The following is a 27,909-nucleotide window of genomic DNA, read 5'->3' as shown; positions in this document are numbered from 1 at the left end:
AGAGCCACCTCTGAGCACTGTGGGGAAGCACCTTAGAAGAAACTATCTCCATAATAGGAGTTTTCATTGGCAGGATATCTGGAGAAGAATTCTAAATATTGGTTCAGCAGGTTCTACCTCTTCCCCAGGCAGGGTGCTGAGGTGGCCTGCCCGAACGCGGCTCCCCAGAGGGAATCGCTGCTGAAGGCAGCCGTACCGAGCCAAAACACAAGGAAGATTTTAATGAAGAGGAGGAGACAGCTGCATCCCAGTCATGACCAGGCTGCTCACCGCAGCAAGTGAGAGGCCGAGGTGAGGTATTTATTGAGAAGGAGCCATGCGGCACCCACACAGGCGTTGTGTAGCGGCAAGAACGCGCTCGCAGGGTTTATGCCGCCGTGAGCAACGCCCTGACCGCCCGGCAGGGCCCGGGGCAGGGCCCGGGCCCACCCTAGGGCAGGCAAGGGCGAAGCCACCCGAGGGCGCGCCCTCCGTGGGCGGGAAGGCGGAGGGGGCTCCTCCTTCTCCTGCCCTCATTAGCAGTCTGCGATGGGGCTGGGAGCGGTCGGAGAGGCTTAGTCCTGCTCCGGCTGGGCCCCGGCGTGCTGTGAGCCATGCCCTTGGGGAACAGCACGGGCACGACGAGCTGCCCGGAGCCCACGGCGGCGGAGCAGGAGGTGCCGGGCGAGCGGCCCCTCTTCAGCGCCGGCACCTACGAGCTGCTGGCGCTGCTTGTCGCCGCCATCGGCATGCTAGGCTTGTGCAACAACTTGCTGGTGCTGGTGCTCTACTACAAGTTCAAGCGGCTCCGCACGCCCACCAACCTCTTCCTCGTAAACATCAGCCTCAGCGACATGCTGGTGTCCGTCTTCGGCGTGAGCCTTACCTTCATGTCCTGCCTGAGGAGCCGCTGGGTGTGGGACGCCGCTGGCTGCGTCTGGGACGGCTTCAGCAACAGCCTCTTCGGTGGGTGACGGGGCCACGGTGGCCTCACGTCCCCTCCCTGTCCCGCTGGGTCCCTCCTCTCGGCTGCCCTCGCTCTCCTTGCCCGCCTTCCCCGGGGGTGCCGCGCCCTGTCCCCCCACCCCACCTGTCCCCAACAGTCACGTACCTCCGCCCCAACCGTCGCCTCCTTCCCCCGCCTCAGGCGACCGCCGCGTCCCTCACAGCTTCGTCCCGGGGGTTTCCTCCCTTGATCAGCTTTTCGCCCCATTTCAGTTAGCGCTCCCGCCCCCCTTCCCTGGCGGGGCGGGAGGAGGCGCTTTCCCTGCCGGGGGAGTGGGGGCTCGGCGGGCGGCCGTGAGGCTGTGCGGCGGGCGAGGAGCCGCCGTCGTGGCGGCTCGCTGGGGTCGGGGGTCCCCCCTCCCGGCGGCGCCGCACGGCAGAGTTTTGGTAAGAAAGTCGGCTTTGCTGAGGGAAGCGGTCCGGAGCAAACAGTTAATTCATCGGGAGTCTGTTTCTCGGCCTCCCGCGCTTGCCGGTGTGACGGGAAACTTACGGGAAAAGACAGCAGTGTTGTTAAAAGGGGTCTCCGAGTTGGCCGAGTGTTGCGCAGACTTAATGAGCATAAAAGATTGTATTTTATATGAGGAAACGCTGCGATCTGTGGATAAGGAGCACGTACGGCTCTGGTTGTGGGGTCAGCAGCGTCCCCCCTCGGTGGAACAGGTGGAAACCTGACTGCGTCCTGTGGCAGTGCTCCCCTGCCCCCGAGGGGTGCAGCCGCCCCCGTGTCCGGACTTGTCTGCCTGTCCAGCGTGTGGCAACGCCTTGAATTTCTTTATCCGTATGTGAAACAGGTACTATCTTTCAGCCATAACAGTGTCACAGTTGGTATTCGGGAAACCACCGATTCCTGTGAAATGGGATTTTTAGCACTGCAGAAGGAGTACTTCTGCTATTTCCATTTTTAGAAAATGTAAGCTCTTTACTGTTTTCTTTCTTGAAATTCATACGTAACCTTTACAGAAGCCTGCAAAAGAACAGGGTGCAGTCCAGCTATGTACGTGCAGTCTGTTAAAAGAAATATAGCTTTCTTTTTACTGACGGAAGGATGCTGTAAAAGAACAGGATTGTGTTCCTAATGGTGAAAGTGTTTGGCTAATTAGTAACTAGATCCTCTCTTCTGGCAGAGGCGTATAAATTAGAGGTGGATCACTGTGCGTGTGCACACACACACAATGTGTGTGCGCTGAGAACTGGCTTTAATAAGGCAAGTTAAAGTGTTTCATAAGCTTTGCAGCTTTCCTGCCTAAATCTTTGTTTCACATGGTGCTACTGTATGCCTTTGGTGGGCTGCTGCGACGAAGGTGCCTGGTTTCTCATGGTTGATTTGACTGCTGCTGTGTAGTACAGCAAAAATGTTGTGTCTTGGAAGCTGTGGTGGATGCAGGATGTGGTTAGATGTTTGTGCAAGTTCTGGTATTGGATGATTTCTGCGGTGCCCAGCTCTCAGACATTTGTTTCCTAGTGTTATCAGGGAAAGTACTAAAGAACCCAGCTAAAATAAGGCTGTCTATATCACTTAGCCAGTTCAAATACTTGAGAAACTCAAGTGTCTGTGAACCAGTTTCTGCTAGGTAGCTGAACATTAAGCTTACACGGGAGAAGTGAAGTATCTTTATATCACTTCCTATCTTTATCCCTTATATATTATGCTTACTACTTTTGATGAAGACATTTTGCATATAGGGTCAAAAAATGAGATGTGTAGTAGGGGTAATATAAAAAGCAGACTATAATCATCTCTTACCATCTTCCAAAGATGGAACAAATAGAAACAATGAGAGATAAATTGGCAGGCAAAATGCTTGATCACACGTGATTTTTTTTTTTTTCACTTCTGTTTTTTGAGGTGTGCTGCGTAACTTGTCACTATAAATGTATTCGGTGCTGATGCTTTCCTGCATCCCTCTAATAAACTTGTTCATAAGGAAATGTAGGCAAATTCATGGGCCTTATCTACAGAGTGGTTCAGCTAGCATTACTGACTTACAAAATTACATCTTCCTGTGCTTGGTCATACTATTTTCCTCTTCCATAGTGTGTTTCAGTAGGAAGAATTTTTTTAATGATGTATTAGAAAAGTATGTGTTTGTGTGTAGTCTGTCATATGGAAGTAGGGAGAATGCGCAACTTAATGTTCAGGAATATCTGATGCCTGAATTTACTTTGTTCAGGCATGAACATTTATTCATGTAAAGTAATAGAAAGTATTTAACTTGGCTATTATAATTTGACGCTAACCTAATAAAGTTATGTCTAACCTTAAGCTTTCTTTTTGTACATAGTATTGTTTTCATATTCTCATCTGGAAATAGAAAGATTGTTCTTTTCTGTTTGTGAAGATAAGTGGTTCCCCACCTAACTGAGTAGGACTGCAGGGGCATGTCAATACCGAGGGAGGAAAAGAAAAAAAATTATGCCCTGCAGGTAGCATCACACTTTGTTTGCCATCTGGACTATTGCCACCATAGCTTCTATTTTCATTTTGTAATATGCCTATGAAGAGAGCAGTGATTTGAAGGTCTCTGATTTTTTTTTTTTTTTTTCTTCTTTCCTGGTGGTGGTGGAGATATGGATGGCATATTTCATTCAGAGTAACCAGGTATTGTATTTATAAATACACTTCTCTTGCATATAAAAGCCCAAGTCAGCTATTATCTTGGGGGGGTGGGGAAGGTAATGTAATGAAGTCTTCTATGCATATTATCTAGCAGTGATTCTTAAAGTGTAACACTTCCTCCCATCCATCCATTCCCCCTTCCCCCCCCCCCCGAACTTTTGGGAATAAAAAGTACATTCATTGATCAGAAGACATACAAAATTGGCAGCTTTTAAAAGTGAGATCCTCATTAACTAAACAGAGTAGTTAACTCTGTTTAGTTGCAGTTTTCAATTGCTCAGTAAACCAGAGTGACCTAATAAAGACATTTCTAGAACAAAGTGGGGGTAGTTCTGATACCATGGATATGGGGTCTATTAAATCATAACAGATATGTGAGGTTACTGCTGTGAGTATTTGCTGGGATTGGACCCAGTCTAGCTCACTTTACATTAGATGACCAAAACCTGTTTATTGACAGCTATGTAATTACATTCTTGAGTATGAACTTGGACGTTGCTATGTGAGCCCTTCAGGTCCAAAGCCTGTTAAATTTTAAGTTCAAATAAGAGAATCCTGATGTAATTTTTTTCTTGGAAGAACAGCCTCTAAGCCCCAATACTCAGTGTAAGCTGTCTTCCACACTTGTTGACTGAGAGGTTCCCCTGACAGTAAACAAGTTTGGGACATGTGATTAAAGCTGCTTTTTTAAAAAAAAAATAGATTTTCACTTTGAATTCAGAGTTAATTCTCAACAAATTTTGAAAACTAGATTCTTTCAAATTACTGTAGTTAATAATTAAGAATCACTTTGAAAATCATGATCATGCAGCTTTATTTTAAATTGTTGCATGTTGTTACGAGGTTTTTGCTCGTGCTGTTTTGAAACCCAAGATCAAGGTATTTCTGTTTTCCTTTTAAGAATGCCAATATGATTAAATACATAGGTGGAATGTGTGCTTAAAATAAACTGGTAGCATCTGCAGTTTCAGAAATCTTTGTTATGTAATGATGACAACTTCCTCCCCCCCCAACAACAACAACAAGAGCCCTCTCTACACTTCTCCTAGGAATTTTGTGTTGGAGAATCTAAAAATTTCCTGTGTAAAAGTACTTCTCATTTTATCAGCCAGTCTAGCAGTTTGAAGGCATATGAGATCCAGAATTTAGACTCTGTAAGCAGACATCCATGTTCTGAAAGCTTTTGGATGAGAAAAAGGCAACAGAACTACAGATTGTCTGTCTAAGGATAAATGGCTGTTTTTGATGTTCTTGCAATAGTCTATTTTTGCATTATCATAACTATCAGTAGGCAAGCCCATGTAGTAATATCTGCTTCTTGTGTTGTACAGCTCAGGACTTGCTGTTTGTGCTACTGCTGGCTATTTTTTCTGGGACTTGAAAGCTTTTTATTGAGCCTTTAGAACATGCAGAGATCTGGTTGCTAGAGCGCAAAACCGGTAACTTTGACTGCTGAACATCTGTCCTTGTCACACAAGTAACAATCCCAGTTTTCTTTTATTCATTATATTCTGAAGTCAAGATAAGTTTAGGTACATGTGTCTTCACAACAAAGGCCATGAAAAGAGCTTCTCTTTGCCATTACAAAGCCATTCTCAGCACTCCATATACTAGTGTGGGGAAAACGACATGGATGGGATGACTGACAGGTCTTAGTCTAAGCTTTGATGATGTGGTTGTCTGTCTTAGACAGTAATTCCCATTTAATTTAGTTATACTGAGTTCCAGTATTTGTCTTTTAACAGGTGGTGTATCCTGATGGAATATGATAGCTACTTCAATTAAGTGATGTATTTAAACTGTGAGGCTCACCTTTCCATGGAGGTGTGCAGTCAACTCTATGCTAGTCCCACTGAGCCTGCCACCCTCTCCTTATGTAAAAGCTTGTAACTCTTTCCCTGTTGGTAGTCAACCAAGCTGCAAGTAGTAGAGATCTGCGTAATCTCTTTATCCGATGTAGTAATACAACTCATACCTGGGAGGTTTACTGTCTATCACTGAGAGCATAGGTTTTTGGTATAATTGCTGGAGAAGACACCTGGCAGCTAAACATACCCAAATGTCTTCGTTAATAGACATGGATACCTTCTTACCTGAAGCAAGAATTTGTTAATTGTGGAATACAGGTTTAGGGCATAATAATCTTCATGTGCATCTGCTGGCTTTTCACAAACAGACAAACAAGATTTTTTTTTTCTAAATGACACTGACTGTTGCAGAACTTGATGTGCACAAGAGAAGTTTGTATACTGCCCATCCACAGGCAGTGGATGTCTGCTTTAATGCCTTCTGTACATGGGATGAGGCCCTGAGGGTTCAGAAGTAAGCTAGTCTGATCATGTGGAACGTACATATGTACCTCTCAAGTATAAATCACTTCACTACAAGTAATGGCAACTAAACCATCTGCCAGTAGTGTTGTTCTAACACTTTCTAATATGTTTAATCGAGCAAGGGAAGAAAGGACCATTTCCTCAATGGTCTTGAGGAAAAGGAACCAAAATCATGTATCTGAGGCACTCTCTTGACAGAAGATTGCGTAGTAAGGGTGTACTCTGGGGTAGGCTTTTATATTATTAAACCTTAACTGTTTGTGATTGAAAGGCTAGCGTTACTAAAGTGTGATTAGAGACCTCTGTCTTTCCTAACTGTAAGCTGTTCTTGTAAAGGTAAAAAAAACCTGCCAGCTTTTAATGTCAAATTAATTGAAAGTATTATGATCCTTCTGGACAAGTCACCATTGGTATACAGCAGCTAGATTTTGATGAGCTACCAAGTAAATGTTGAGATTCAGGTACATACTCCCTTCCAGTAATGTGAACTGGAGGACAGGAAAATTTGTAAGTAGTTTTACAGACTGTACTTTGCTGTGAAAAGCTGCGGAGTGTACAACTGAGGGAGAATCTCTTTGCTGAGGAAGAGAGGGTACAATTCTGAAAGGTTATTTTATTTGCTTTAAGGCAAGCTGATTTCCCCCGCCCCTCCCCCTAATACTGAAGTCAGGATTAATTGCCAGAGACTCTGTCCTGTGGACCTGGCTTCAGTTACAGCCTATTTTAAAACAAAGCAAAAACATTTATTTGTATATAATTGTTAGCTACTTCATCTAAGGCTCTTCTTTGCACACTGGAAGAATGATGCCCTGTGCCACCCTCTTGCATGTTATGCACTGTATGTTATGTTATGTATGTTATGTTATGTACTGTATGTTATGCACTGATTTAACCTCACTAAAAGTGTTTTTTATGGTTACTCGGCAGACGGTTTTAAGATCTTGTTACAGACAGCTGGAGACTCAATCAGCGTGCTTTCAGCTTTAGCAATTTTTTTGAAGTGAATTAATCACTTGCAGGATTGAACATGGAAGAGGTGATTAATTCCACTGTAGTTTTATAGGAGAGGTGTATATAAAATATACTTGAAGTCTATTGTGTCTAGGAGAAGTGATTTTCATCTACCTAGATTTGACTGTAGATGCTAAAATTTGTTGAAAAATTATAAGTGATACATAGCTGTCACCTAAAACATATTATAACACCTAATTGCTGAATTCAAATAGATTAGTTAATATATTAAGTAATACAGAACTATGGAGTGCAGTAGCACCTTGTCTTGCCATGCACAAGAAGTAGCTTCTACTCAGTTGCTGCTGTTTAGCTTTTCAAATGTGAAAGAGGTGAGGAGGTATTGCAGAAGAGTGCCTTTCCCCTCTGATTAGGTATGCAAAATAGTAATTCAGCACTTGGATATAGGTCAAGGATTAATTGATATGCAAAATAATATGCCCTTCGACAGAAGTCTTGATCTGTCTCAGAGTTGAATTTCATTTGCTACGTTATGCTGTAGTTGCTCTGTAGAGATGCTCAGTCTTCAGGAATACATATCTGATACCCCGTCTGTCCAAATTACAAGCCATGTTTGAGGGGGGGGCAGTATGGCAAACAATGCAAGTAAGTTTTATGTTGCATGGAGAGGGCTGAAGCAATTGTGGTTGTTAGAAGTAGTTGAAACTAATGCTTCTGTTCTGAGGGGCACTGCATTACTTTGTCCTAATTAGGGATTATAAAGTCAGAATACGTACATCGTATGGGACAATACAGTGCAGATGTGATTTGCACTCTTCTCCCTGATGATTGACACTGCAGCTCAAAGTATTTCATGCTGTACCAAGACTAATATGACTCCTGGAAAAACCCAGAGTACAGAAGAAATAAATATTACATGAGACATAATCAAACCTACACTAAATGCAGTATTTCACTAGGAAAATAAGAGAGAGGCAAAAATGAGAATTTTATTTAAAAAACCCAAACAGCAAGAAATAGCTTATCATTCCTCTCTGATTCTGAGTGGCTGGCTACTGGAGAAGAGCTGCAATATAGAAATTGCTTGCTACTGGCTTAAACAAGAAGACACTTTTGCTGCATTTGACCTATGCAGTTTAAATGAGAATGACCCCATCCATGCTAGGGTAATTGCCGAGATTTAAATCAGAGCTAAAACTAGCACCTGTAGTTCCTAAACACAGAGTGTTTATAATCAGTACTTACAGGTAGGAGTATTCTCTGAGATTAAAATCTATAGATTAGACAAGCATTATTTGTAAACACTAGCAGTCAAGTCTTTCAGAAAGAGTTAGGAAGACTGATTTGCTAGTAGAGTAAATTAACCTTCAGAATTGGGCTTTAGTCTTGAATCAAAATACATAAATTTCAAGTATCTCAAGAAGCTTTAAGTGTAACAAAACTTGTTTCGGGTAAAAACTAAAAATTGTTTTGAAATGCATATTTTTGCTAAGAGAGTCAAAGTAATGAATTTCCATATCTGCCTCTCCCTTGCTTGAAGAAAAGTACAGGTTCTCGTTTCAGGGGCTAATATACAAACAATAACCATAATGGCTTTCTGTAACAGACTTTTTTTAATCAGCACATATTTAATCATATTAAAATATGCAGCTCACTCAGAATGAAATCTAAATCATTTCCAGAAAAGCTGTTTGGGGGGTGTGGAGGAAGTAAAATTCAGTGCTTTCCTCTGTGCTAGGCCACAAAAACTGAATTGCACATGGAAAATGAATGGAGCCATCCACATGCATAAATCAATATGAGGTAGTTGGAAGCAGTGCAAGAACATGGATGATGCGGATACGTAGTGGGCTAAAAAATGTGAGGTTCTTCCAGGTGAGAACTGCCACCAAAGTGTATGGCATTATGCAAAGCACTGCATTTCTGTGGGGACAGCACAAGAAGCCTTGCATCTATGTGCTCTTGGCAAATCTCTGCCAAGATTTGGCTTAAATCAAGTACACCGTTATGTTCTTTGGTTACAATGGACATTATAACCTGCTGTTTACCAGCCAACCAAAAGTGATCCAAAAATTAATGTATTTTAATTGATGGGTGTGGGAGGGAGAAGATGGAGTCCTCTGTAGCTTAAAACTGTTTGAAAGCAAAGATTCATGATTGCTTCATAGGGGCTGTAATAGACCAATTTATTGAAAGAACTGGCACCAGAAAGAGGCATGTAGAAGTAGTGACAGAGATACCTCAATCAGTGTATGTATTAATGCTTCAAGTTTCATTATCCTTGGACAAATGGGCTGTATTCTCACTTCTTTAGTGATAGCTGTGACTTGAGATCCTTTGTGGTCATAGACTTGCCTTTCAATTTGATTTCTGAGCACGCGAAGAAGAAAAGTAGTTGTACTTGCTACTGCCATGTATTCCCATCCTTTCCCACTGAAATGTGTGATATGAAAGATGATGTTCATAGGCAGCAGGACTGAAAAAGAAATAGCGAAGATGGAGGAATATAGAGGACAAGCCATGCTTGGGTAGGTGGGGAGATACGACAGGGATGGCTTTGAAAACAGACTTCACAGACTCTCTGAGAAAGTGACGAATGTTCTACTTACGTGAGATTTTTTGTGTGTGTGTCTATTTTAGTTAACACTATGTGTAGGGTTCCTTTCTTTTCCTGCTGTATCAGCTAAAAATTTTGGGAGTCAGCTCCTGCTGCCCCACAAGGGTATGGCACCACACAGCAAGTGCCAGCTCAGCGCTATGGGGGAATTCTGGCATCAGGCCAGACGTGTTACATACCTGAAGGACATTCCATCTGCTTAACACATGAAATACCGAGGACCTAGCATTGCAAAGAGATGATCCATACTAGAGTGTCACGTATGAAAGAGAATCTGCAAGCTCTGCTGACTTAGCCAGCATAAAGCTAAATATCAGATGTATGCAACCATTCATCATGAGATAACATTGAGGACAACACACAACCACCACCTTCCCCCTCCTCCCCTGCCTCAGAGAGCCTCAACCTCACAGGATACGGAGTCTCGTAAGTTGCTTAATTTCATAGCATGATACCATCAATACTAGGGATAGTTACCACAGTGTTGCCAGGTATATGCTTACCAGCCTTTGTGCTTTATTTAGCATATGAGTAGTTAAAGAACACTTACACCTGTTCTTTAGTGTTAAAAGTTCTGGGATCGCTTTGAAGCTTGACATCACAGATAGAGTCAATATAGAGAAATCAATGTTAAGAATTAATCCATACTGGAAAAAAAAAATTAAAAAAAAAAAATTGTATTTTGCTGCATGAAATCCATAACAAAAGGTTATGTTTTTCACTCTTGTTAGTAAGTTGTTTTCAACGCTTCTCTGTAGTGTAGAATTCCAGTTGCTAATACAAATTAAAGCCTTGTTTTTACTTCTGTTTTAACCTGAATTAGCTAACTGAGGTTAGCATCATGAATTTATTATTTTTTACAGTGGAAACAAACTTTCAAGTTTTGTTGTCATTTTTGATCTGAATATGCAGCTATGACTGGAAGTAGAGAAATTAATACCATATCACTACTGCTCAAATTTGCCTAGAAGTTCGACGAGTAGACAAAAGAAGGATATAGCAAGTAGACCATTTTTTTTCTTCTACTTTAAAAATGAATCTGTCATCCAAACTATATTAAGGTCTTTATAGAGGCTTGCATAGTGTTTGAAAATCAAGGTAGCTACAGGTATATGTTATCCGTAATTGTTTTTAAATATAGGTTATGACAAGAAGGCTTAATGACCACAGAAAAAGCAGAGAATCTTTAATGCCCAGCATAGATATCCTATCAGATCCACCAAATGGACTGTTAACAGGGGTTCAACCAGTTCAGCATCACATCTCAGATGTACATCTTATCGAGATTAATTTAATAGGTTTATCCAAACCACAATAACCAGTGCTTTTCATTGCTCTGTACACAATCCTGCATTTAAGCCCCTTAACTGTGATCATCTAAGCATTCCCTCCATCCTTCCTCATATAGGGATTTAGTGTTAATATTGGGCAAAGATACAGAACTGTGAACTGGCCATAAAGAGTGACTTGTTGGGATGCAAGATAAACTTTATGATTAAACAATGTTTTAAAAGAAGAAATCGCTAACAGTGGAAAGATGATTAAAAGATGCTGAAGTGGAGCATAATATAGAAAAGGAAGATCTCTAGATTGAAATAATTCTGAAAGTTTTAGGTTAAAATCCAAAGTGAATAATGGATGAAGTCCTTATGTACAGAGGCTTCATTAATGTTTAATATGAATTTTGCTTGAATGAAGACTTCAGGATTCACTCGTGAACTCTTTGCAGTGAACCGTAATAAACTTCACTCAGCCTTTTCTGTAGTGTCATTGACACTTGCTGGGAAAAATCTGGACGAGAAGCAAATACACACTACATCTAATGAAACTATGATGCAAAGCTGAATTTTTCATATATTTGTTTCAAGCTTTAACTGTGTATCTGAAACCAGTGTTACACCTCTACTAGTTATCTTGCAGAACAAAACACATCAATCTAGAGGATTAGCTTTTATAGAAATTATTTTGATATAACAGCTTTGGCTTCAAGGGCAAACTGATAAGCATGTACATTACAAGCTTATTTGCTAGTTATTATTGATTCAAAAACTATTTTCTTTCAAAAATTATTTTCTTTAAAGATGGAAAGTCTGATTAAAAACTGACTTCTAGACCTCTGCAAGTAAGTCTGCTAGGGGCAGGAATTTATTAGAAGCAGGCCCTTAAGAAATGACCCCTTAAATCCATTTGTGGGTGACTTCAAAATGAATGACTTCTTACTGAACCCTTTGAACTATGCATCTAGATAAGTCTTGTGAAAAGCTCTGCCTTACTTCATGAAAGCCATGACTTTAGATGTAGGTTTAACAATTACTCTGTAGATGCATCTTTAGATGTCTTTTTTTTTTTGCTATCTTGTTATTGGCATTAATAGGTTAATAGAGTGGATTTAATAGAATCCTAGATTACTGTGAGGAAAAAAAGTAACTATCTTAGATTTCCTTTTGAGATTATTTTAACTCTTTCATTTTGTTTATCATAATAAAGAGCTGTAAAGTTCCAGCAGTACTCTCTAGGATGTTGAATATATCACAACTGCTGCTTGAAACCATCCCTTGATATCAGAGCTAATTTCCATCTGAATTAATTTTACCTACCAAAAATGTATAAGTTCTCCCTTCCCCACTTCTCATGTAATTAGAATTTCCTCATTTGAGAAGAAATTTTCCATCCTTCGGATCAGTGCAGAGGAGGTATAGGTAATTGCCCAAATAAAATATAAGTAACTCATTAAATATTTTTTTATTTTGTCTTTTGTAGAAATTTGGTTGGAACTTGACAGTGCTATTAGCATATGGAAAAAAACTGCAGATTGTCAAAATGCATGTTGCACACTGACTGGCGCATTGAGTTTGAACAGACTTTTTCACGATTTTTGTACTGTGAGTGTTATTAGTTTGTATCATTAAGTGCGGAGGTGGCAGGCATGTTCCCGCTCTCGCTACTTAGAGTTGTATGAGACCCTTGGGCATTTTATGGCTTTGCAGCTTAATAATGAAATTTGTTGCCACAAAGTGCACACACAGAATACCTGAAATTCCCAATAGTTGAGAAACTCAAATAACATATAAGGTTTCCAGTTGTTGCTGCAGATCATTCACAGATATGAAAGTCAGTTCATACTTTAATGGTCTATCCATGAGGCTATTCTAGTTATATGAGCTAATCTGTGCTTCTTCTTTCTCAAAGTTTTTGTTAGAAATATCAAATGTGCTTTGATTGCATATTGATCCAGAATGGAAAAGATGCATAATGTGGGGAAAATTCATTGTTTTCTGCTCTAGTCTTGCCCTTGCCTGTACTGAAGTCCTATTAAAAAACAAGGACCCCTCCCTGCCCCCAGTGCAAAACTGGACCTTATGCTCCACTGACTTTTAGTGGAACATAAGCTCCTAAGTCATTATGACAGTTTTGAAGATTCTACTGAGAACTCTTTTATATTTTAGAGTTAGGAATAAAATAAATAGTTGCAGCTTTTACAAGTTGGAAAACTGTTGCCAAGAATTAGTCATTATTTCTATCAAAAGCAAGAGCTCCCCAGTTTGTGGTGTAACTGAGAGTTGTGCAGCTGCTTGTATTTTGAGGGCTTATACAACTTGTAGTAGTAACATTTGAAACCTTGAAATCACAAGCTTAACCTTTTACACAGACTTTACACAGTAAAGTCAAAATAAGTTTTATCGTGTGCAGATTTTTGCAAACTTTATTTCTTTTTGAAAAAAGGCATAAAATCTTACAGTACATTAATAAAGATATTAATGTTAAGTCATGGAAACAGTTCTAAAAAAGAACTACTAATTCCTATGGAGTAATGAATCTCAACTTAAGTTGTGAGAGTTACTCTATAGAATTTGTATATTAAAAAGATGGACAATGAAATTTACAGCTCTAAAAGTTATTTACATTCTATGGGAGTATAGTAGTATTTCATACAGTGTTTTCCATAGGGTTTTTTTGTAACATTAAAGGAGGGGAGAGCAAAAAAAGCAGTGCAATCTTGGATTCCTGTGAGTTAAATTGCTTCTGAAATGCTGATGACACTACCCAGTTGTTCCTCTGGCTATTTCTGTTCCACTCAGTAATGTCTGAATGCTGAGAGATGCTGTCTGTAGTTCAATTCAGCGCATTCAGTAAAAGTAGTTTATTGGTTATCCCTCATCTGAGAGTTAAAAGGTGCTTATCTGTCCATTTAAAAACATGTTTACTTAGATGTGATGCACACTTGCAACGTGGCTTCTACCCGTGGAACACACTGAAATTTTGTTTTCTTATGAATTCCTCTGTCATGTAGCCCACTGTAGAAGTAACAAGAACAACAAAACCCAAATGACTCTCAAACAGCATTATCTGCAGCACCCTCCCTGAGAATTAAAGTGTGTTGTTTTTTTTTCCCCCTAGTTACGGACTTTGTTTCTAATACAATTTTTAAAACTCATCTCCTTAGGGCAGATCTCAGTATTCCTATTCTTACAGGTGTTTCTGCATATCACAAATACACGGGCAGCCATGGCTCCACAGCACATGAGGGGCTTTTTTGGACAAAATTCCCTACATTTTGTCTTATTCTGCAAGGATATTTTGCATCAAACTTCTATTTTTATGGTTAACTACTTCAACCTCTGCTCTTATAGCTATGACCTTGTTACAGTAGAGATCCTGCATCAGAGACAAATTTACTGTAACATGCTGTGACCTGAACTTCTTGCCTCATGCCTACATGCTACCAGACACTTCCTGAATACCAACAGAACAGGGATTTGCATTTCAGTACATGCTGTCCAACAGGCTAACCAAGCTCCCTTTTATGGTTTGGGTAGAAAACTCAAGTATCCATTGAAAGAGCACTGGTTTCAGACTGAAAAGGGCTTGAGCGAAAACTGTTCAAAGATCTATGTGTGAGTACAAAGTCTTAGAGATATTGAGCTTCCAATGACTTCCTTGAAAATGTCAAGGACTCAGTAAATTATTGCTTCTGAACACCTGTACTTTCAACCAAGTGTGTGTGCTTTTGATTGCTTTGTCATGGCCAGAATTCAGTACTCGTATAAAAACTGATGGGGAATAGTAAGAGTACACAGGGACATTAGTCATTGAATACCATTGTAGGTACCTTATTTATCCACCTGGTTTCCCTGAGCTTCTAGTGGGAGAGAAGGAAGGTGGTAAAGAGCAAGGGGTTAACTTAGGAATTTTGACTCATCATCCTGAGGAGCTGTTCTTTCTATCCACTGATCACAGGCAAAGCCTCAGTGCACTATGTAAGCAAACTGAGCCTACAGTTCAGTGATGTGAATTTCCTCCATAAACATGTCTGTGGATGATTTTAATAACCATCAGGTAAAATTTTGTAATTCCTAGTCTTTGGGCACAGAGAAATGGGAAGTGAATTTCTTGCCTTTACTTTGTTTCAGGAAGTAGACTGCATTTGATTGTACAAAGCATTTACCTGAGCTAGTATAAGTGTAGAATAGTACCTATATAATTCTGTAATTATTTTCTAATTCCTGCTAAAATCTTGCATAGATCCACATTCTTCAATCTATTTTCAGCATGGTAGGTCCTGAAAAAGGGCATGAAGGACTTCCTATCAACTTCATTTAAAAAAAAAAACCCAACCAAACCTTAAGTGTTCTGGAAACCCTCTGGTCCACATTTGCTAGTCTAATTTCTCTTTCAAGCCATAGAAACAAAATTCCTAAAGCAATAACTTATACAAGAAGAAACCCCACAAAACTAACTGTGAAAGTAGTCTGCCTTGCCTTCTGCATGTCCAGCAATATCTACTTCTTTGTGATGAAGACTTAAAGATAACACTGGCAAAAAAATGTACATATTAAAACCCAGAAAAGTTCATTGTTTCATTTCAAAGAGAGCCACGACAAGAATGTGGCATGTTTTCGTTTAGAGTGGGAAATACTTCCTGTTAATCAAGAAAGCTTTCTAAACTCATCACCTGTAAAAGGGATCTTCTAATACTTGCAGGATAAAGTAACTTTCTTACAGAGATCTTAAAGTATATCCTTCTGTGAGATATGAGGTTAATAGTATGCTGGTTTTGCTGATGAATGCCTTGAGACAGAGGCTATGTGTTTATCTAGGTTTTGTTATTCTTAGTTGCCTTACTAAAATCCATGTTGCTGGTGATTGAGCGTGCTATTGTTAATTTGTCTTCCTTGAATGCTTATCTTTTTTTTTTTTTTTAAAGTGAGATCAGATATCTGTGATAACCTTTGAAGGTTTCTGCTGGATATAATGGTTATTCTTTTTTTGGCAGTGAAATCAGCATGTTTAACCTTATCACAGCTGTATAAATGCATGTTATGCCAAATATGAATGTACTTGAAGAAATGAAATGCTGTGTGTATGCATGACAAATACCTGTACTTCTTATTAGATAAAGTGTACACAAATTTAGACACAGATATTTGTATAACCTCACAGAGTGCTGTGAAATACACCCTTTTGTGTTGTTTAAGAGGCTATGTATATGGGCTTGACTGAATTGTAACAGATTTCGGGTGACTGACACATGCGTGATGAGCAGATTGGTTCTTAATCATTAAATTTCACAGACCATTGAAACAGAAATCCTTATATTCTAATCAAGACAGAATTGCCTTGACTTCATTAAATAAGTGTCTTGATAGGGTAATGCTGAGAGCTGAAAATAATCTGTGATTTCTGTCATAACATGTTAATAAGTGTGTAGTAGGGTTGAGGTGGACAGAAAAGGAAGAGTACACAAATAACTGAAATGAAGACTATGATATTTTTATGATAGCAACAAGGTAGGAGAGGCCACTTAACCCAATGTCTTCCAGATGGGACTCCTTCAGCAATGTAACACTCTGCTTTCCTGGTTGTTCTTTGGAATACAAAGACTTACAGGAAATCTTGAAAGAAGTTGGAATTCTCCTAGTCATTTTGTTCACATTAAAGGTGCATTTCTGTGCTTTCGGTTGTGGAAGGCTTTCTTTGACTTCAGTCTCAACTCTGAATTTCTAGGTTTCTAACACATTTTGTTATTGCTAATTATATCATTTTTATATAGCAGCTTTTTCTCTTTTTTAAAAAACCCTACCCTCCCAAACCGAAAAAGACCCCAAACAACAAAACAACAAAAAAACCTCACAACAATTGCCAACAAAAAACCACCTCTTGTAGCACGATCTCTCTTAATGAAGTAATGTTTAGGGAAAAGTATTAGCTTGGTCTCTTTTTTTCTTGTCCTACTTCTTGGCCATCGTACATCATGGGTCAGATTCCAGCACCTGCTCTGAGTAGTTCTGAAGCTAGTGATACTGTTTGAGTTAGTAGTTAGTGAGTAGTGGGGTGTCACCCAAAAAGCTTATTGGTGTTAGAGTCATAATATGAGCTAGCTAATTTTGAGTTAACCTGCTAGTAAAGGAAACATTTATCAAGAGGACTTCAGTCCAATTTGCAATGTTTGTGAATGATTTATTTTTTTATTTTTCTTACAGGAATTGTTTCAATTATGACTCTCACTGTTCTTGCCTATGAACGCTACATTCGAGTAGTCCACGCAAAAGTGATTGACTTCTCTTGGTCTTGGCGGGCTATCACATACATCTGGCTCTATTCATTAGCCTGGACTGGAGCACCTCTTTTGGGCTGGAACAGATACACGCTGGAAATTCATGGCTTAGGTTGCTCAGTGGACTGGAAGTCGAAAGACCCCAATGATACCTCCTTTGTGCTCCTTTTTTTCCTTAGCTGTCTAGTAGCACCTGTTGGGATCATGGCCTATTGCTATGGCCATATTCTATATGCAGTAAGAATGGTAAGTTGATTCAAATAAAAGACTTAATGTAATATTTTCAGTGAAAACTGCTGATGCTGTATATTAAGCTTGAATCAGAGCCTAAATTTGCACTTTCACTTCCTATTCAAACTTTTAAATGTTTAATATTCATCCATGTCAGGGACTATCAGAAAGGATGTAAGGTTGGAGGAAAACCAACCTAGAGCTACCATGGTCTATTTGTTGTGTAGTTTTAGTGGGAGGCAGGTTAGGGAGCTGCTCACACTCACTAATCCACATCAGATCCTCCCTTGAAACGGGGAAAAGAGACTGTTTGCGGTTCTCCTGATTAAGGAACTCCCTCTCTCCTCTTTGCAACTCTTGAGAAGATAACCCTGTAAAACTCTTCCAAGTGGAGATTAGGCCCTGTTAAACCAGTTTTCCATGTTAAGGCAACCCACTGTAATTCGGATCTTCAGTGTCAGAAAGTGTTAATGATTCATATTCTGTGGGTAATTAGTCTGGGCCCATTCAAGTTTGTGGTCAACAGTATTGGCACAGCCGATAACTGTTACGGAGAACACTCATGTACATGTCCCGTCTTTTCCTCATTTTATGACTCACTCAGGCGACACTGGGAACCTGCTGCCTAGTATTCTGCTCTAAACAGAGATTTCATAATTTCAGGATAACAAACTAAGTGGCAGAGCAGTACGGAGAAATCTATTAAAGAAATTTTCTTCTCTCTAAAGATTGCTGATGAGACAAATCTACAGGATTGTCTAACTAGTCAGACAAAGGACCACTAAATGTGAACTGAACTTGCTTATGCCAGTGGATGAGGGCAAGTTGGTTTTCTAAAATACTTACAATGATAAGCGTGGCATGTTTTGTTACATCACTGGATTTGTTGTTTTCCAGTAGATTTGCTATTCTATTTCTCCTCAGATCATATTTTTACATTTAATATAAGCAGTAAAAGTCTAGGAAGCATGATGTAAACTTCCAGAAGAATTGTGGTTCACGAGATAAGGTGTATAGTGTCTGTGCCTAAAACTAAATTGTCAAATTAGTTATTTAGAAATAAACTTAGAACTATTCAGTTTCAAGTAAAACATAGAGCTATTTTACTTTACCATTTTATCTCTTTTTTTTTTCTTCTACAGCTTTGCTGTGTGGAAGATTTCCAGACTGTTCAAGTGATCAAACTTCTAAAATATGAAAAGAAGGTGGCTAAAATGTGTTTCTTAATGATCTCCATATTCCTTATTTGTTGGATGCCCTATGCAGTGGTCTCCCTCCTGGTAACATATGGCTATAGCAACCTTGTAACTCCAACAGTAGCTATCATCCCATCTTTCTTTGCCAAGTCAAGCACTGCTTATAATCCAGTCATCTATATCTTCATGAGTAGAAAGGTAGGTACATTAAAGATATTCTTATTTGAATAATTAGTAGCCTATGCCACAGTTGTAGAGGCTAGATCTGATTTACTTTAATCTGTAAAGCCTAGATTTTTTTTTTATTTGAACAGCTAGGATAAATGGCAAAGATCTAGTAGAATTAAAATCCCTGGTGGTGCTTAAAGTACTACCCTATCAGAAATTGGATTTTAAATGTCTGAATTCACACATGAGCACTCGTGTGAAAGGGAGGGGAAGGAGTGTCAAAACTTAAGTCTCTAGTTCTGACAATTTACCCATGAAATGCATTACAACTAGAAAACCTCATCTAAATCATTCCCTTACCACAACAGGACTCTATCAGACAAAATTCAGAATATCTGGTGTCTGTTTTTTAGGAAGAAAAACTTGCCTCTAACTTTTCCATTATGGCAACACAAGGATTGAACAACTCAACATAGTATTTCAAATAAGTATGCTCACAAAAAAAAGAGTGACAGCCTGTTTGGGATTTTAGACTGGGTTTTGCTAAGCAAATATGTCAGTAAGATGTTTCAATAATGTTAAAATACCAGGGAGTGAAACAATTGACCATACTCCAGTTCTGCTTAAACCTAGAAAAGTTTTAGGAATGCACGTTCCTGATATGTTGCTTTGCAGGAGCTCAACCATGAAAAACAAAGAACATTGCAAGCAAAAGGAGGTATCTATTCAGCTGGCCCCTGGAAGAAAAAGTAAACAAAATTTCAAGATGTCTTTTTTTTAAATCTCAAGTGGCAACAGAAATTTGTAATTTGTTATGAATTTAAAAATTTCTAAGTGTACAATACTAAAAAAATCAATTTTAAAGTAGGAAAGTGAAACACTATTCTTAAAATATTTCCATTAAGTTTTTAAGTGAACATTTTACAAAATTTTGGCACGTTGTCTTGGATCATTTCAGTCTTGATAAATTGGTGATTTTTGGTGGAAAAATATTACACCAGTAACAATTCTCAGAGCTTAGTTGTATTCAAAGCCAGATTCTCATGTGAATGACAGTGAAATGGTTTTTTTTGGAGATAAATAATATACTGTTAAGAAGACATACTTGTATCTATGAGGAAAAACAAGTTTCTATTTCTGTCTGCTTTTGTAGTCTTCATTATGAAAAGTAGACTACTGATTTAATGGTGGTAACTAGCTCATTTTAGTGCTTTACAGAGCAAAGAGAGAATGGAAGTATTTGGAGTTATCAGTGGCATGTCGAATATGTGGAAACTAGAAAACTAAACATCTTTCTGTAAATCATCAGTACTATGAAGATAACCACTGAATGCAGTTCATAGAATCATAGAATCATTGAGGTTGGAAAAGACCTCTAAGATCATCGAGTCCAACCGTCAACCCAACACCACCATGCCCACTAAACCATGTCCCTAAGTGCCACATCTACTCGTCTTTTAAATACTTCCAGGGATGGGGACTCCACCACTTCCCTGGGCAGCCTGTTCCAATGTTTAACCACTCTTTCAGTAAAGAAATTTTCCCTCACGTCCAATCTAAACCTCCCCTGGCGCAACTTGAGGCCATTTCCTCTCATCCTATCGCTAGTTACTTGGGAGAAGAGACCGACACCCACCTCGCTACAACCTCCTTTCAGGTAGTTGTAGAGAGCGATGAGGTCTCCCCTCAGCCTCCTTTTCTCCAGGCTAAACAACCCCAGTTCCCTCAGCCGCTCCTCATAAGACTTGTTCTCCAGACCCCTCACCAGCCTCGTTGCCCTTCTCTGGACACACTCCAGCACCTCGACGTCCTTCTTGTAGTGAGGGGCCCAAAACTGAACACAGTATTCAAGGTGCGGCCTCACCAGTGCCGAGTACAGGGGCACGATCACTTCCCTACTCCTGCTGGCCACACTATTTCTGATACAGCCGGGACGCCATTGGCCTTCTTGGCCGCCTGGGCACACTGCTGGCTCATGTTCAGCCGGCTGTCAACCAGCACCCCCAGGTCCTTTTCCAACAGGCAGCTTTCCAGCCACTCTTCCCCAAGCCTGTAGCGTTGCATGGGGTTGTTGTGGCCAAAGTGCAGGACCCGGCACTTGGCCTTGTTGAATCTCATACAGTTGGCCTGGGCCCATCGATCCAGCCTGTCCAGGTCCCTCTGCAGAGCCTTCCTACCCTCGAGCAGATCAACACTCCCGCCCAACTTGGTGCCGTCTGCAAACTTACTGAGGGTGCACTCAATCCCCTCATCCAGATCATCGATAAAGATACTGAACAAGACCGGCCCCAGTACTGAGCCCTGGGGAACACTGCTCGTGACCAACCACCAACTGGATTTAACTCCATTCACCACAACTCTCTGGGCCCGGCCGTCCAGCCAGTTTTTGACCCAGCGCAGAGTACACCTGTCTAAGCCGTGAGCCGCCAGCTTCTCTAGGAGAATGCTGTGGGAGACGGTGTCAAAGGCCTTGCTGAAGTCCAGGCAGACCACATCCACAGCCTTTCCCTCATCCACTAGGCGGGTCACCTGGTCATAGAAGGAGATCAGGTTGGTCAAGCAGGACCTGCCTCTCATGAACCCGTGCTGGCTGGGCCTGATGCCCTGGTTGTCCCGCTCATGCCTTGTGAGCGCCCTCAAGATGAACCGCTCCATAATCTTCCCCGGCACCGAGGTCAGGCTGACAGGCCTGTAGTTCCCTGTATCCTCCTTCCGGCCCTTCTTGTAGATGGGCGTCACATTGGCAAGCCTCCAGTCGTCCGGGACCTCCCCCGTCAACCAGGACCGCTGATAAATGATGGAGAGCGGCTTGGCGAGCTCCTCCATCAGCTCCCTCAGCACTCTCGGGTGGATCCCATCTGGCCCCATAGACTTGTGAGCATCCAGGTGGCGTAGCAGGTCATTGACTGCTTCCTCTTGGATTATGGGGAGTTTATCCTGCTCGCCGTCCCTGTCTTCCAGCTCGGGGGGCCGAGTACCCTGAGGATAACTGGTCTGACTATTAAAGACTGAGGCAAAGAAGGCATTGAGTACCTCAGCCTTTTCCTCATCCTCAGTGACAATGTTCCCCCTTGCATCCAATAAAGGATGGAGATTCTCCCTGGCTCTCTTCTTGTCATTAATGTATTTGTAAAAACTTTTTTTGTTGTCTTTAACGACAGCGGCCAGATTGCGTTCTAGCTGGGCTTTTGCCTTTCTCATTTCTTCTCTGCATGACCTAACGAGATCCCTGTACTCTTCTTGAGTCGCCTGCCCCTTCTTCCACAAGCGGTAAACTCTCCTTTTTTTCCTGAGTCCCAGCAAGAGCTCCCCGTTCAGCCAGGCCGGTCGTCTTCCCCGCCTGTTCTTCTTACGGCGTACAGGGACAGCCTGCTCCTGCGCCTTTAAGACTTCCTTCTTGAAGATCATCCAGCCTTCCTGGACCCCTTTGCCCTTCAGGACCGTCTCCCAAGGGACTCTCTCAACCAGCATCCTGAACAGGCCAAAGTCTTCCGGAGGGCAGTCCATGGTTGCGGTTTTGCTGTCCCCCCTCCTTACTTCACCAAGAAGTGAGAATTCTACCATTTCATGGTCGCTAAGCCCAAGACGGCCTCCGACCACCACATCTCCCACCAGTCCTTCTCTGTTAGTAAACAGCAGGTCGAGCGAGGCACCTCTCCTGGTAGGCTCACTTACCAGCTGCGTCAGGAAGTTGTCTTCCACACACTCCAGGAACCTCCTAGACTGCTTCCTCTCTGCTGTGTTGTATTGCCAGCAGACATCTGGGAAGTTGAAGTCCCCCACGAGAACAAGGGCTAGCGATTGAGAGACTTCTGCCAGCTGCTTGTAGAACGCTTCATCCACCCCTTCATCCTGGTTGGGTGGTCCATAACAGACTCCCAGCAGGATATCTGCCTCGTTGGCCTTAAGTTAAGCAGTGTTGGTGAATTTATTTAGACATTAAAATAGCTTCACTATAACCCTGAACATTAACTGAGAGTGTAACATGTACGTTGTCAACTTCTGAAACCAAGATTGTATAGAGTTAAAGATACCTGGAGTTTAACAAAATCACTTGACAAAGGGTAAAGAAATATGAATGACTGCTGGAAGGATTTCCCTGGGTTTTCATTACCTCATTATAGAGACGGAATTTTCTGTGACTTCCTATGCTGGTTTGCAATTGCGAGGCACCAGCCCAGGCCAGCCAGCAGTTGTAGGGACAAGGCAGTCAAGTTAGTGGGTCCGATCAGCCAGATGGGAGGCCAGGCAAAGGCTGCAGTGCAGCTCAGACCGGGGCCAAGGGTGAGCTTAAATGCTGTTGCCCAGTGAAGGCAGGAGCCCCCACTGTGGCATCTCGCAGCTCTTCCCCCACAGCTCATTTCACAGCAGGCTGATCTAAGGTTACACAGCTGCACAATATCAGAGCTGGCCTGGGTGTGGGGAGCTAACAATAGTCATGTTCAAAAAGTATTTTTCAATAGTGTGATTTTTTTTTTTTTAATACAGTGAGTATATAAAAGTTTAAGTTAAGTAGTTTAACCTGAAAAAAGATTTTGTCGGTTCTGATACCCAGAAGCAAATCAAACTGGTACCAGGCACAATGCCAGTAAAGTCATAGCCAGGATAAGAACAAATCAGCTGAACATGCTTATTGGAGATGCATTGTGAAGTGCTTCTTAGTCACCTCTAATTCCAGATTTAAGACCAAAATGATGATAATTTTGGTCATCTTCTGGGTTATTTTGCCCTCAGAATGAATCTTAAAACCAGTTCTTCTCTATAATATCCTTCCTCTATCAAACCTGTTCTAACATGCTTGTGCCTTCTCACTTCCATGCTACTCAGAGGTACCACATTATCTTTGAAATCTTCAAAGCCTCCACATGACCATTCTCTTGTGTTTTTACATAGCACCAGATTACCTTTCTCTATCATCTTGTAACTTTCTAGGTCCCTTCCTAACAGGACCTATTGCCTCCCTTGTGTCAGAGTAGAATTAATTTCATGTAACAAAGCCTTGTTCCAAACTGGCATGTCAGAGAGCTTCTTGCATAATAGCTAGAAAAGCAAAGTCAGTGACCATGCAGGATAATACAGAATAATCCTGAACACAGCTAAATGGAAGGCTGTTGAGAAACATGTCCTATTCCCTTTTCAGAGAAAAGGTGGGTTGTTTCCCCCCCGCCCTGTTGTTTTGGGGGTTTTTTTTAAGTCCTCTTCATGTATTCCAGGCATGTCATGTTATGAGTTACTAAAAGAAGAGGAAGCTGCCCACTTATTTCTCATAAAACCAGAGAATTTCCCCAAAAGATCATCTCTGAGCTTTAAATGTGTGCAGACATGGAACTACTGAATGAGTGCATCCTTTAACCTCCATACCTGAATGCTTTGCTTTGTGAAGGGGAGGCTGTAATTGGAGCATTTAAAACAGTGCCACTACTGTAGCTGTCATTCTGTATACTGATGTGAGCTTTCACTGAATACCTTGCATTATTTAATCACAACGTAGAACAGACTTCCTGTATCATAAATGGCTTCTAATTAGCTGTAAGATTTCTGTTCCTTCCATATGCAATGGGAACATTTTAGTTCTGTGTTACCAACTGTTGAAATTTTATTTTATCTGTGACATTCAATGCTTTTGTTAATGTTCCAGACCCTTGAGTTACTTACAAAGTGATGTTTTCTTCCTTTTATGCCCTTCCTCCCCTTGTTCCTTTCCTCTGCATATTCCTGTGAAGTGTTTCTGAGAATACTCTTCTCCTGCTAGATCAAATGTGTGATATTTTGAATACTCAAAGATGGGAACAATACCTATAGCAGACTTTGGAGCCTAGTCCTCTTGTTCTTTGCAGATTGTTGATTGCAGATCTTGCTGCTGGTAAAATATTAAATTGCATTTCAGTGCCCTCTACTGGCTAGGTGATCCTATTCAGCTCTTTGGCGTAGGGGGAAAAAAGTGCCCACTAAAAAGCCACCATCTTTGTTATAGCACTGAAACTAACTCGGAACAAGGTGGAGATATGCAGAAATTTGTTATTTTGAGTATATTTACTATACTGCTGTCTTCACTGGATCGTACATGATAGTGAATGCTTAGGAAGTTGTAACTTCATTTGTTTATTCTCTCTTGCAGTTTCGACGATGCCTTTTGCAACTCCTGTGCTTTCGCCTAATGAGATTCCAGAGGACTGTGAAAGAGACACCAGCAACAGGGAATGACAAACCAGTACGACCAATAGTTATGTCTCAGAAAGCAGGGGACAGGCCAAAGAAGAAAGTGACTTTCAGCTCTTCCTCTGTCATTTTTATTATCACCAGTGATGACGCTCAGCAAATAGATGACAACAGTAAACACAATGGGACAAAAGTAAATGTCATCCAAGTAAAGCCGCTATAGGGATGAGCTAAAGAGACATGAGAATGAGATGGACTTTAGCCAGCAGACTGTTTAGGTTGGAGACCGGTTTCAGTGGTGGTGTCTGTGGGCTGCCAAAGGAAACCACATTCTTAAGCTGTGAAATACTGAAGGGATTCTGCATCTGAAGCTCTGCAGGCAGTTCAGTTTTGGTCACAGTACTGAAATGTCTGCATCTGTGCCAAAATTGCTGATGGATGTCTTTACTCTGAATTTTCTTAAAGCATATTGTAGGATTGCCATTCAGGAGAACTTCGTCAGGCTGGAGGAATGCGCTGACAGAAATGTTACAAAGTTTGCGCTTGCCCTTGCTGAAGTCCTGCACTTGGGAAGGAAGAATGATGCTGCAGCACAGCAGGCCGGGCCCTGGCTGCTTGGGACGCAGCTCTGTGGAAAAGGATGTGGGGTCCTGTTGGTCAGTGAAGCAGGCATGAGCCTGCGGTGTGCCCTGGCAGCAAGGAAGGACACCAGCATCCCAGGCTGTACTGACAGGGTCGGAGCTGGTAGTCTGAAGCAATTCGGCCCTCATTAGACCACATCTAGATACTGCATCCAGTTTTGGGACCCCAACACAAGAAAGACATCTGTAAACTGGGGTGAGTTCAGTGGAGTCCCCCAAGATCGTCAGCAGTTGGAGTACTTGGCCTGTGAGGAGAGGCTGGGGAATTGCACTTGACCAGCCTGGAGATGAGACATCTTTGGGGAACCTAATAGCAGTCTTCCAATAGAGATGGGGAGGTTTTCAAGAAGATGGAGCCAGACTCTTCAGGGTGATGCATAGTGGAAGGATCAGAGAGAACGAGCATGAACTGAAACGAGACATTTGGATGGCATATGAGGAAAAGCTTTTTTACTCTGAGGACAGCCAAGCAGTGGAACAGGTCAGACTAGAGACTTCCTGAGGTTCCTACCAGCTTGAGTCATCTTGTGATCCCTGAACTGCTAGCACTCCTAGTGCACAGAGTTATCAGGGAAGAGGGAGGAACGTTTGAAGTTTGGCTGCAGTTTAGTTGGTCTGATTTGGCGCTTTGCAGGGCAGGGGGTGGTAGAAGTGATGTTGACAATGACTGGGACTATAGTTAAACCAGAAGCCACCAGAAAGCTGTCCCTGTGTACCCAGCAAGCCGTTCTCTTAGTGCTAGCTGATGGGACTCCTAAGCTACACAGTGAAGAAAATCATGCAAATCAAAGCACCAATGAAAAAAGGTCAGTGAAAAGGAAGAATCAGATTGTTTTTTTGTTACAATGCATGCTTCATGCATCTTTATCTTGCATCTGTTTATTCTGTACATGGACCAGGACTGTCATCCTATATTAATCTTCAACCTGCTCTGGCACTTTGGTCTAACAGTTAGAGAAGAGCAGTTGCAGTGTGAGTAATGGTTCTCCTACTTGGAGCTCAGTAAACGGAACAGATAGATTTTTATTTTTTTCCCTCACCTTTAAGTGTTGCTGCTACAAATGGCGACAGGATTCTGCCCCAGACACGGCTGCCTGTCATCCAACTTATGGATGCATAAGTTGGAGAACTAATTTTGAATTACGGCAGCTGATTCTCTACCGCATTCATTGCACTGGTGTAATTTTTCTGCCTCAGTCTGCTAAATGGGCGGTGTGGATCTGCAGTATGCAGCTTTTCCATCTCTGTGAAAGCTGTAAGAAAAGCAATTAAGAAACTATTTGCTTCCTCTGGGGACAAGTCTTCTGAGAGGTATAAAGGGAGCATGCTGAATAACTGTTGGCACCAGTAGCCATTGGTCCTGCAGTCAAGAATAAAACTTAAAAATTAAATAGAAAAAATCAGGGTCTAAATGTAGAAGCTTTCAGCTAGTTCCTGAGAGTAGGGAGTGACCTTAACTGAGAACAAGTGACTGACTGTGCTTGTGCCCGTGCTTTTCAAGAGGAAACTCCTTATATGTGTACCCCTCTAGAGCTTTAGCACTGGTAATCTGGCTCTGTCATGTTTAAAAGTGCATCCAGAGTCTACTGTGGTTTCTAGATTATATCATATAATCTGAGAGAAAACAGATGATAAATACTTGTCTTTGTCTCTTTCATATTTGTTATTTTGGTTTTGCTACAAATGCATAGATACATTGTCTTACCATGTCAAAGATCTGCCCTTACTAAAGCATGTTCATTGCAATGTCAAGAACTACGTTTTCAGCCAATGATCACTACATCTATGCACATTTATATTTACAAAGGAAGAAGGATGTACTTAGCATTCCATGTAATGATTCCATTCTTTTAACAAAATGTTTGGTATTTTAGTATTTTCTGTATATTGAGCCTTCAATGATTGATTAAATGTACCTTATTTATATCAATGTGTTCTCAGTGAAATATTTTTTCCCCACTGAGAGGGAGATGGTTTGGTATTGTCACTTGTTGGATACAGCTTGAAAGGTATCATTAGGCACTGAAAAAACAATAGTACTTCAGGATTCCAGCTGAGCTTTTTGTGAAGAGCAAGTATAGGGTCTGTAAAGAAAAACTATCCACTGTTCAGATTTATGAAGGTAAAATTTGAGTAATTAACAGTATAAGATTTTTTTAATAATGTACAACATATTTACTACTACAATACATAGAACGCTAACAATTGTGTAACAATATATGAAAACTAAGCATTAAAAAACAAATTTACAATAATATCTTGGCTACTTAATATCCCTACTGAAGGGACAGGTGAGGAAGGAGAGGCGGTGGGGTGGCCCTGTATGTTAGGGAGTGTTTCGATTGTATAGAGCTCAATGATTGTGATGATGGTACGGTTGAGTGTTTATGGGTAAGGATGAGGGGGAAGGCCACTGAGGCAGATATCCTGCTG

The 27,909-nt window shown here is 41.2% G+C and overlaps 2 protein-coding genes across 2 annotated transcripts in view; one reads left to right on the top strand and one right to left on the bottom strand.

Annotated features, from left to right (window-relative positions):
* Positions 1 to 898, bottom strand: part of WDR64 (WD repeat domain 64) — a 96,962-nt gene extending 96,064 nt beyond the window's left edge. Inside the window, exon 1 of the mRNA XM_076334198.1 lies at positions 866 to 898. The gene's annotated coding sequence lies outside the window, so the exon portion shown is untranslated. The remainder of the gene's footprint in view (positions 1 to 865) is intronic.
* Positions 562 to 25,253, top strand: OPN3 (opsin 3). The gene is made up of 4 exons (XM_076334199.1): positions 562 to 945; positions 17,008 to 17,327; positions 18,455 to 18,706; positions 24,795 to 25,253. The coding sequence occupies exons 1-4, from the start codon at positions 594 to 596 to the stop codon at positions 25,056 to 25,058; spliced, it is 1,188 nt and encodes a 395-aa protein (XP_076190314.1). The 5' UTR covers positions 562 to 593; the 3' UTR covers positions 25,059 to 25,253.
* The last annotated feature ends 2,656 nt before the right edge of the window (positions 25,254 to 27,909 follow it).

The sequence above is a fragment of the Aptenodytes patagonicus genome, chromosome 3 (genome assembly GCF_965638725.1).
Source record: "Aptenodytes patagonicus chromosome 3, bAptPat1.pri.cur, whole genome shotgun sequence".
Taxonomy (NCBI): Eukaryota; Metazoa; Chordata; class Aves; order Sphenisciformes; family Spheniscidae; genus Aptenodytes; species Aptenodytes patagonicus.
Note: the sequence above shows the minus strand (reverse complement) of the source record. Positions and strands in the feature narration are given on the sequence as shown.